This window comes from Carassius carassius, chromosome 41 (assembly GCF_963082965.1).
Source record: "Carassius carassius chromosome 41, fCarCar2.1, whole genome shotgun sequence".
Taxonomy (NCBI): Eukaryota; Metazoa; Chordata; class Actinopteri; order Cypriniformes; family Cyprinidae; genus Carassius; species Carassius carassius.
Window position 1 is genome coordinate 25,821,098 of NC_081795.1, and position 12,004 is coordinate 25,833,101.

A 12,004-nucleotide genomic window follows, 5' to 3' on the forward strand; every position below is an offset into this window, starting at 1 on the left:
ACATAATAAAATCTCACTGAGATGATACTGAGAGACCAAGCCTAATAGAGTCAGCAATAGCGAAACATTTCACCAAGTCACACAAAATCGCCATCTTATGTTTGATCTAAAGCGCAGCTGCCCTCATGCATTTCAAAGTCCAGTTTTCACAGGAAAGAACACTGTCTCATTGTGGACAGAAGGCTAAAACTTGAGATTAGGGATGTAACCATTAACAGCGAGCCGGTTGAAAATCGATTCAAATATGTGATATTGCATCTGTAGAATGCACATTAAAGTTCATAAATGCAGCGCTGCTTTGTTAACAATGTTAACCAAGGGCCGCTTTAAGCTCCACCTGCTGGCAGAGAGTGAATCTGCATCTAATTCAGCTTGTCTGCTCTTTCTGTTTCATAAAGATATTGTTTATGTAGATTTTCACAAAACTGAAGTCATATGGTTCTGTTTTTGCTTCAAATTTTTTAAATTATTTAATTAATTAATTTAGATTAAAAACAGCCCACGTTGCATGCATGCAGCATCTTTGTTTAGATTTGGATTAAAATGCAGTGATTGCTTCTAATTTTAAATTGAAAGAGCACAGATGAAGCCTTATGTTGTTTATATGAAGAGATTTCTTTTATTTGTTACTTATTTGATTTGGGTCTTGTTGTAGAATTTACAATTTAGTTTTATTTACATTATACTGTATTTACTTTTGTTATTTAGCGGATACATTTATACAAAGGAACTTACAAAAGAGGACAATAGAAGCAATCAAAACTAATAAAAGAGCAATGCAAGTGCTATAGTAGTATATTATTATAGAGTTATTTATGTCAATTTCATAAAGAAACGTGAAGCATGTTGTCCAAGCAATAATAAAAGGACACATTTAATTTATAATTTGTCTTAAATCTCATTTTGTAAAAAAAATAATAATAATAAAAAATCGTGAATCGAACTGTGAGTTGAGTTAATCGTTACATCCCTTCTTGAGATGTATCCAGATTAGTGCAGGCAAGATCTCATAAAAAACATAAATAAATACAGTGAGAACCAGTAAATTACTTTTTCATGCACTTACAGTTTGTTTCTGAATTGTAAATTACAAATCTGTTTTAAATTGCTTATCAAATTGGTGCTAACTAGTTTAAAACACTCACCCATTTAAAGAAACACTACTCCACAAAGGCAAAGTACAGTAACTTCACCAGCACTCAAAGAAAAAAAAAAGGCTTGAGAAACAGACTGATCCAAGATTTTATTTTTTTTTTAAACCATGCATTCTCCAACAAAATACAAATGACCAGAATCTGTGGGGTTGCTATTGTATTTAAACATTACACTTCAGTACTATTAATTTGTAGGCCGCCCCCCTTTTATCTTTGTGTGATAAATTGTGGTGTGTGTAAAAGGAGCATCGCACATCTGCAGAAAGCAGCAGCTTGGGAAATGTTCTCATCAGCTCTGGTAATTAGAGGAATCTCATAAATTACACTTGTGTGGCTCTGCATTTAAAGAGCACTCAGAACATCCTGAATTGTTAACATTTTCGTTGAGGAAACGCTTGGGAACAAGAAGAAACAGCTGTTTGGAGCTCTGGCTCCTGTAGGAAACCCACATCGCTCATTCAAGGTGAACTTCAGCGATCTGGAATAAAAATAGTGAGACGTTCTGACTCGCTAATTAAGAGGAAGCTGTTTGTTGAGATTTTCTTCATGAATAGACTAGAAGTGGCTGATAAAGTTTTTTTTTTTTGACACTTGCTACACTTTTACAATATAAGCAGCACAATCAAACTAGATTCACTAAAAATAGCTCACTGTCAGTGTAGAAACAGAATTTAATTCAATTCAAGTGTATAGCACTTTTTACGATACAATCATTGCAAAGCAACTTTACAGAAAATTAAGTTTCTACAATGCTTAGTAGTAGTTTATAAGTGGTGATCAGTTTATGTGCAAATGACATGAATTTTCAGAAAAATTAATACAAGACGTAGTCAACCAGACGATGAACATTATTAACAGCAATTATTATGTGATTGCATAGTAAGTAGCAATATTTGTCAGCATCATCTCTTCTCAGGTGTTCTGGATCCAGACTGGAGCTTGTGTAAATCCTAGTTACCACGGGATGAAGATCCCAGCAGAAACAGAGAAACAAACAGAGACATCATTAGCATAGCTGCTGTTCCAACAAAGTAAAATTAATTAGTATAACCCAAGCTGAAGAAGAAGAATGCACATTTGATCAGATACAACTACACTCACAATTTAAGAGATGCATTACTCGAATGCTTGGCGAAAGAGATGCGTTTTTAATCTAGATTTAAACAGAGAGTGTGTCTGAACCCTGAACATTATCAGGAAGGCTATTCCAGAGTTTGGGAGCCAAATGTGAAAAAGCTCTACCTCCTTTAGTGGACTTTGCTATCCTAGGAACTACCAAAAGTCCAGCGTTTTGTGACCTTAGGGTGCATGATGGGTTGTAGCGTGGTAGAAGGCTAGTTAGGTACGCAGGAGCTAAACCATTTAGGGCCTTATAGGTAAGTAATGATAATTTGTAACTGATACAGAACTTAATAGGTAGCCAGTGCAGAGACTGTAAAATAGGGGTAATATGATCATATTTTCTTGACCTGGTAAGGACTCTAGCTGCTGCATTTTGGACGACCTGTAGCTTGTTTATTGACGAAGCAGGACAACCACCTAGAAGTGCATTACAATAGTCCAGTCTAGAGGTCATGAATGCATGAACTAGCTTTTCTGCATCAGAAACAGGTAACATGTTTCGTAGCTTGGCAATGTTTCTAAGATGGAAGAATGCAGTTTTTGGGACTTGCAGCAATATTGCATTCTGAAGTGGCAACACTTGCCTTGTTCGCATAATATCATTATTCAATGGAAAACGGTGGCTAAGATTTTGGATTGGGCATTGATGTAATTGGACATCAGTTATCACAGATGGGACAGATCGTTGTCTGAAGCCTGGGTGGTGCCTTGTTTTTTATTCTACCATCATGAGTTGATTTGATCATCGTCCGCTGATCGTGAACACACTGGGACTGTAGTTAGTGCTTCTCCTCTTCACCTGCAGAAGACAGAGTTTGTGTGTACACACATGGGTTCCTTCTGACCTCCTCACCTATCCCTTTGTTTTGGTTTCTTATTCTGCTCATTCTTAAAAGCAACAGCCCAACTGTGAGTGTTGTCACCTTGCTGTGGATGAAATTTATTACACCTACTGTACAAAGTATTGTAGAAGCAAACAGATATTTGATGATACTGTCAGCTTAGGACATTCAATAATTGTAGTTATTTTGCGTTTAGGGCTGAATATTTCACCCTGAAAAGCTAATTCTGTCATTTACTCACCTTAATGTCCAAACCCAAATGAACTGGAGTGCTCAGCTCATTCATGTTCAGTTATAACACATGTAAGAACCAAGAGTGTTTTATTCATGTTTAGATTCAGACAGTCTTAGACTAAAACTAAATTAATATTCAAAAATTCTTCTGCAATTAATAAATAAATACCAGCACTACTGGTCTGGGTTGACATAAGGAAGAGTTAATAGTGACATAATCTCTTAAACGGCTCTTAAACTGTAGTTTCCCCATGTAACTGAAATCAGGAAATGACAACTACTTTGTTTGCTAGACAGAAAATGATGCACGTCCTAAAACAGTACTATTGTGATAATGTCATCTGAAAGCTTGAATATGCTCTCACTGTAAAAACAACAACAACAACAAAAAACCATTTCCAATATTTCTGACAACTTTTTATCTTGTGAAATGGACTTAATGAACTGTGCTAAATCAACTGAAATCAGGCTCGTTCTGAGCTTCTGTTGATTAACCTGACCATTCTTTGTATTAACTCAACATTAAATCAGTTTCTTTCTGTCTGGAGCCTTTTATTACATCTCTTGATGACTCCTATAAGTCATAGCTTTAATTTAATTATTCTATTTTAATTCATTTTTTAGAGTTGAATTGTATGTGCTTTGGAAAAAAAAACATTAACTTGTATCAATTGTGTAAAAAGGTATAGTGCTATACATTTACATTCATTTTCATCATTGTATTTTAAGCCTCACGCCCAGTGTCTTTCACTACCATGTTTTAATTTTAAATTCAGTTATTGAAATATGTTATCATCTTGCATCAAAAAAACAAGGCCAGTGATTTGGAAGTGAGAATTGAAGTTTTTTGTTAAACATCTGTACAATAAATGTGTGGTTGTGTGTGTGTGTGTGTGTGTGTGTGTGTTTGTGTGTGTGTGTGTGTGTGTGTATATATATATGTGTGTGTGTGTGTGTGTGATAAGTGCCCGGCACTCTCCCACACACTGGTAATTACTTTATTGATAATTTGCCAGGAAAATTGCCTGAGCCAATCGTTGCTGCTAGATTTAATGGATTGGAAAAAAAAAATATGTAAAATATTTTTAGGCAGTAGGGGAAGGCTTTCCCTCTGGTGATAATAGCTGAAAGTCATGTAAAACAGCCCACTCTTGGCATGATGCTGCTGGACGCATGTGTGCTTGTGGCAGGGGATGTTTATCTGGCCACCCCGCATTAACACATTTACCCCTCGCCTTAAATGAGGTCATGATTCTCTAAGGGTAAGGCCTTGGTAATGAAATTGACATTTAGCAGCCGCACCACAGTCTATTAACTACAATAAATTTAATTTGCAACAGGGCCAGAAGTGAGCTGGGCTGCGGAAAGAGAGGAAGAGATGAAAAAACGGCGGGCCGACGGTGCTGGTGTGTATTACATTCGCCTGGCCACAAGTACATGTGCTAAAATAAGAGCGCTCTTGTGTTCTCTCGTGTAACTGTAACTGCTTTGCTCCGCCTGCTAAACGATCAGATAAAACAATGAAACAAATAGAAGTGCAGCAGATTTAGTGTTTTTCCAGTCTTGGGTTTTTTTAAATAGTGATCTGCTTCTAGACCTTGTCTGTAATCTCAGGAATGATGGTGAAACTGAAACGAGGTTACCTACACCCTTAGAAAAGAGATTTTTGACAGACTGAGCAATAGTTCACGAAAAAACTCAAATTAAAAATTAAAAGTTATTTAATTACTATATGGCTCCTGATTTGGCATGGACTGTGTAAAACCTAGTCTTGTTTGGTTTTTAATAGACAAATGAAAAAAAAAATAGTGAAAGTGAGAAAAGTATATTCTGCCGTAAAAGTGCATTCATTTCTTATTGAAAATGCAATCAGTATAAAGAAGTCTTTGACTTGTTTTGTTCCCTGCTGTACCCCGTGTGTATCGGTTTCTGTGTGTGTGTATGTCACGGTGTGGATGTATGGTTCTGGGCTCTGTTGCTTTGGTAAGTATTCTCCGAGTGTCTGAAGGATCAATAAAGCATGTGTCCAGTCATAGCGAGCTCCTCCATAATGGCCACTTCATACAAGCACGTGTAAGTGATACCAGTGATCGATCATGAAAACAGTGATCAGTCATGGTCTTGAATTAAAAAATACAGTAACATCTTACACATGCATGCCAAAAAAGGACTAGTTTTACTTTTGTTATTAGTTATGACGTTAGTTATGAGTTAGTTATGAGTTTTGGTGCGGTGTGCTGCATTGTCCATTAGAAAAACTGCCCTTTCAAACCTGTATGTCTTTCTTTATTCTGTGAAACACAAAAGATGATGTTCAAACAGTGGAAGCCAGTGGTGACCAATGTTCTTCAAATCATAGCCAGACGTCTTTAATTACAGACATAACAGACACACAATGACAAATTACATAAACCTGAAATATCCACTCAAAATCATTGACTCGGCTTAATAGTGAATCAAAGGAGGGAAAGATAACAGTTTTTAACACTCACTCAATAAAAGGAATTTTGTTTTCACCCCAAAAATCTTTTTGCTTTGAGGTCTGTATAAACTGGGGTTAAATGTAACAGTATATTTGGAGTTGGTGCAGTGGATAAGACACATGTCTTTGGTGTGAGAGACCCGGGTTTGAATCCACTGTGCGACACCAATGTGTCCCTGAGCAAGACACTTAACCCCTAGTTGCTCCAGAGGTGTGCGACCTCTGACATATATAGCAATTTTAAGTCGCTTTGGATAAAAGCGTCAGCTAAATGAATAAATGTAAATGTATATTAGATCTGTTCAGCTCTTTAAGCTCTTGTTGCTGCTGACTGTGCTTAATATTAAACAAGCAATAAAACACAAAGAGAAAATCCCTCACTGCTCTTGACTGAAGTCAGCATGTTTAATCCTGTCTGATGTGTGTCCCCATAGTGTTTAGCTGAATTCAGGTTTAACTGTCCTTCTGGGTACATTTGATCCACACAATGCAGGTTATATTTGTACATTTATAACACTGTACTTTGTGTTTTATTACGTTTGGCATTAAATAACAGTATAGTGAACGCTGCTGTGCGAGTGTTTCTGACACAATGGCAGATTTGACATATTTCCCTCTTCTGACCAATGTCATCAACTCTCAATATTTTGCAGCTAGACCTTAAAATGATATTTGGTGTAGTTTCCATTCAACACTGTAGAAGTTTCCCAAACGGAGGACTTCTGAGGGCCTTGGAAATGTCCACAGCTGAATCGCCAGTAGAATCAGTTTCTGTAGATTTAGAGGTTCAGTCACCCTGATCTTTATTCAATTGTGCCGTTTCATTAATTGCATTCATTTTGGAGTTTGAATAATGTTTATTTTGGCTGTTCAGCCCAACCTGGATGTTTAACTGCTAAGCTGACCACTACTTGCATGTATTTTTGGTATGGTGTGTTTCTTGAAGGTCACGCTCCCGTCACCGAAGGTCTCGCAGTCGCAGCAGCGGTCGATCCAGCAGGAAACGCAGTCGCAGCAGAGATCGAGACCGTGGTCAGCGACGAGCCCGAGACAAAGACCGGCCGCGGGACAAAACTAAGGACAAAGAGACGGACAAAGCCAAAGCCAAAGATAAGGACAAACAAAGGTAATCTAGTTTTCTTTTCTCTAGCACACACACAGAAACACACTCCCAAATCTCCCCAAGTCTCATGTCTGTGTAGGAAATCTTCTAGTTTGGAGAGTTTAGCTGATTGTGTGGAAGGCCTCATCCATCCATCAGTGTATACACCGTCCCGCTGGGTGTCTAATGCGTTTGCTTCTCTCTCGCTCTCTTGATTTATGCCCCAGTGTAATATGCGTGAGCAAGAGCTAACTGCATTTCCATCCCGCTACTCTGTTTTCTCCTCTCAAACCCCGGCTCGACTCCTGAGAGATTAAATGTTCTCCGTTCCCCTTCCAATGACAACAGTCAGCAAGCCTGAGCTCGCTGGGTAAACTAGCTGTAATCATGCAGAATCCTGAAATGTTTTCAAATGAAGCTATACATCGGCAGTAATTATTACACGTAACATTGATGATTAGGTGTAATAATTTGCCTGTGAAGCTGCTGTGTGTGAGCGTTTATTAGCTGTGAAGTAACCCACTAATGAGAACATGTTCACATGTCCATAAACCATTTCTGGAGAGAAACGGACTGCTTGCACGACTATTTACACATTTTACTTAATTACAGCGTTGATTTAATCTACATACAGACAGTTACACATGAGAACACATGGTTATAATTATCATTACAGCATTTTAGGGTTGTCACTGTCAGCCTGATGAAATATTCCTATAAATATATTTTCTTTTACAAATGTGCGTTCTGGATAATTAAAGTCACACTTGAGCTTGAGGACCAATACTCACTGTTAACTATTAACTATGACTTTTGCCTCACTAAACTCCTAATTTGCTGCTTTATTATAGGTTGGTAAGGTATAATAAAACTAAATATAATAAATTAAAAGCAATAGGGTAACACTTTAGTTTGAGGACCAATATTAACTAGATGCTTATTACCTTGCATATTACTAGGAAATTGGCTGTTTATTCATACTTCTAAAGCACTTATTAATGCCTGATTCTGCATGACCGTATTTTGGTCATTTAATCCCACCCCATACCTAAACTTAACTACTACCTTACTAATTATAAAGAAGCAGGTAGATAATAGTGAGAATTACTCCTTAAGCCTGAAAAGGGTGTCACTGTAAAGAGACATCTGAAAATAAACGTATTGCTGTTTTCCATCTTATTAGGACACAAATAATACAAATTCTTGATTTTTATTTTTTATTTTCTTTATAGCTTGACTTGTATTTTTTATTTTAATGTTTGGTTCCCCCGGAGGTATAAACTGATTGAAAACCAAATGCTTGTTTGGTAATGCATGCTACAACATTTTAGCTACATTTATAAAACATTATATCCTCTCATAACTTACAGTAAACGTTTGTTGTAATATTGTGTTAAACAATAAATACAATGTCTATTTATATTTTATCCTACAGTAATATATTTGGTACACACATTTCTAGGGCCTATAAATGATCAACATGATCAAGAGGCAGCTGATTATGCATTTGTACATTTTATGTAAAAAATTCATTTAAAGTAAATGACAAAAAAGACACAATTTGTCTCTCTCTCGATACTGAATTGCTTATATGAGCCATACACATCTGATGTATAAAATAGAGTACTAAACAAAAGCACACGCAAACTATATATATTTTTTTGTACTTTTATACAAGTTTGTATATGTGTTTTTATTTCATCAATACATATACGAGGGATGAGTTTTTTCATTTAAATATATTTGAGCTCATAAAAACCAAATATTCTAATATTCATTCATTGAAATAGTTTAAAAAAACATTACGTTTTTAAAATCAAAAATAATTTTTGTCAGCATTTCTGAACAAGCTTATCAGGCTATATTCACAACAAGCTTATACATTACATCTTGTGTGTGTGTGTGTGTGTGTGTGTGTGTTTTCCATTGAAAATTTTAAAAATGTGTGCAAAACACTATAAAGCATGTACATATACACTCATTCGGCATATGCTTATTGTGTTTGCATCGTTTAATGTGTTCTTGCTGGATAAACAAGAACAAAACAAATTAAACGACATAACCGGGCGAAAGATGGATCCACATGCCGTGTGTCCGCCAAAACGTATTAGCCAGCTGAAAAATTAGCATTGTAAAACTGCGAGACATGAGTGCACAATCATACACATCCATCTAGTGCATCTTTACATAGAAACACAATGGAAAACAAGGAAAAGTAGTGCATTGGAATGGAAAAGCAAGTTCAGGGGGAAATGGTCCTGTATGTTAACGATAAAGCCAGCTTTAGAGAAAACGAGTGCTCTCCTCCGCTCTCTCGGGGGTACCTCTTTGGAAAATACTTGTGAACTGGGGACAGCTTTTCCACTCTCACGATATCCAAACCTGAATGACTGACTTTAAGATTCAGAGCTGCTTGTTGCTTGATTGCTCAGGTGATCTGACGAAACTACTGGATGTCTCATTTTCATTTAATTATGCAACATTTATTTATTTTTTTAATCTAACAAAGAACTAGAGATGAATGAGTGTAAAGCGTAAACACACAGTTGGATCCCCAGACACTGGGCTTCTGTTCTCTCTGTGTGTGTGTGTGTGTGTGTGTTGTGTATTTGGTTTCTCTGCAGCTTATCTGTCCTGAGGGAGTCAATAGATGTAACTGTGGTTGTAATTAAGGGATGTGGCTGGGATGACATTAACATAATGGAGGGACAAACACAAATGAGCAAACACAGGGGCCGTTATCTTAAACACTTTAGACCCTTGGGAGCCGCTGTCTTAATCTGAGCTTCATTCTCCAGTAACGTGTTCACTAACACTCCTCCCTTTACACCTTCACAACCGCCTCTACTTAGGACCAATGTCAAAGTTGGTTTATTGTCATTTGTCTTTCATGACACATGGAGGACACAGAGATTTGAAACAGTGATAGGATGGTGCAGAAGCAGTCTGTGTTCAGTATGTGGAAGCATACCCGGGTGGAAACTGGTTAGCAGTGAAGTTAGAGAGGAGTAACACGCACTCATTTGAGCTCATCAAAGACCAAAGGTGTTACTCAGTTCTTCCGTTCTCAAACAGTTCTTTTTCATAGTCTTGGAGTTTTTATGCAGGATGCAATGGTTTAGACTTTAAATTATATGGGTGCATCATTTAGAATGTTGTGAAAAGTTCATTTATTTCAATAATTCAACTCAAATTTTGACACTCGTGTATTAAATAAACTCAATGCACACAGACTGAAGTAGTTTAAGTCTTTGGTTCTTTAAATTGTGGTGATTTTGATTTCTCTACACTTACCATAAGCATCATTACAAAAAAAAATTCTCTCATATTAGTTAGTATATGTAGACTTGTTACTAAGCATTTCTTGAGGATTCTGGTTTGGGTATTTTGAGATGTTTCTGGTCATTGATAGGGTGCTGTGCTTGACTTCGAGGCAACAGGGGCTTTCATATTCAACACCCTTTCCAGAAAATGACCAGTAAATGACCAATTAGAGACGTGTGCTTGATCGACATATTTGACCAGTGTGTCATCTCTCACTTTCTTTTGAAGCCTCTCACACATTTTGTTTAATCTCTTGGCATTGCTTGAATCCTCCAGAAGGTTCATAGACAGGCAAACAGACGAACGGCATGCTTAGTTAGTTGGGGTATTATAGTAATTACCAAAGATCCATCATCATTTTAATCCTATCCTCAGTCATTTTTCCAGACTTGTTCCCGAACTGAGTGTTCACATACAGTGTATTTTACCTTCCATTACAGCAACCTGAAGTAATAGTAGCCCTGTGTGAATTGACATGTACTGCAGAGTAACACACCCAGCCTGTTTCTCCATTAACTGTTGTTGAATCTCAAGTGTCTGAACTGGATCGTGGTCAATGATAAGACAGCAGAAATGCATATGGCACACAAAAGTGGAAGCACTTCAGGAGTGTCGAAGTTGTCATGGGATTGGTTGAGTTCTACATGATTTACAGTACTTTAACCCAGTCAAGAAAGAAGAAAACTGTAGGGTTTACAGCTGTGACAACGAGTGCTTTTCAAAAGTATGTGAAATATTTAAAGTTCACGGCATGGAATCTTTGAAATATGTCAGAGTTTTACACACTGGTCTGTTATTGTGGCGACATTTCCACGCCTCGAAACGCAACGCTGAATGAAACGAACTGTGATTGGTTGTTTGGCCAATGAAAGCTGCCATAGATTCCAGACCATCAGTATAAGAGGCTATAATAATTAAATGCAAAATTGTTCATATTATTTTATTAACACCTTTTATGCATATCAAATTTGTGATTTTATTATAAATATTAAAAAAAAAAAGTCCTGTAAAAAAGTGTCACCCTTTCCACAAAAATATTCACAATATGACAATAGCCACCTAGTTATTCTTGCAGAGTGGAAACCGTATTTGGACTGGAGAGGACCTTTGGATAATTTTTCCTTGTTTGGATAATTTAAAGTTTGGATATTTTGTTTGGGAGATATCAGGTTAATTAGTCAAAACCCCCAAAAATTCAGTTCTCCGGTAGATCCTGTCTAGCTGTAATCAGACACACCTGTCTGTACTCTTCCAGTGATTAATTAATCAATTATTTACAGTACATGAGCAAAGAATCCATTTGCTGTATGTAGATGGATGCAGATGATCATAAAGAGCTGATCATCGATGTGATGACCGCTGTATAAAGTTAAGCGAAATCAACATGACTAATGAGGATAATGATAACATGATTATGCTAAGTGGCATGTGTGTATGTGAATCACACATCCATCAATCACTTTTATGGTTTAGACATTCATTAAAAGCTCTTCCCTGCTGCTTCAGGTTGGCTTTTCTCCTCAGATAGCCTCCCCTTTTTTTGTTCCTTGGTATTTTTTTTTAGCATGTTGTGGTTAGCAAACCTGCTGCATGCACTCTCACACAGAGACATTTGAAGAGCTTCATGAGTGATTTGCATCCGCTCTGCAGATCGTGTGTGTGTGTGTGTGTGTGTGTGTGTGTATGTGTGTGCATGGATCAAAATTAAATTGTAATTAATTTACAGGAAAAAAACTGCAAACAT

The 12,004-nt window shown here is 36.9% G+C and overlaps 1 protein-coding gene across 1 annotated transcript in view; it reads left to right on the forward strand.

Annotated features, from left to right (window-relative positions):
- Nucleotides 1-12,004, forward strand: part of LOC132123082 (serine/Arginine-related protein 53-like) — a 163,726-nt gene that overhangs the window by 24,576 nt on the left and 127,146 nt on the right. Inside the window, exon 4 of the mRNA XM_059533624.1 lies at nt 6,781-6,960. Within this exon, the coding sequence (XP_059389607.1) occupies nt 6,781-6,960 (180 nt within the window). The remainder of the gene's footprint in view (nt 1-6,780; nt 6,961-12,004) is intronic.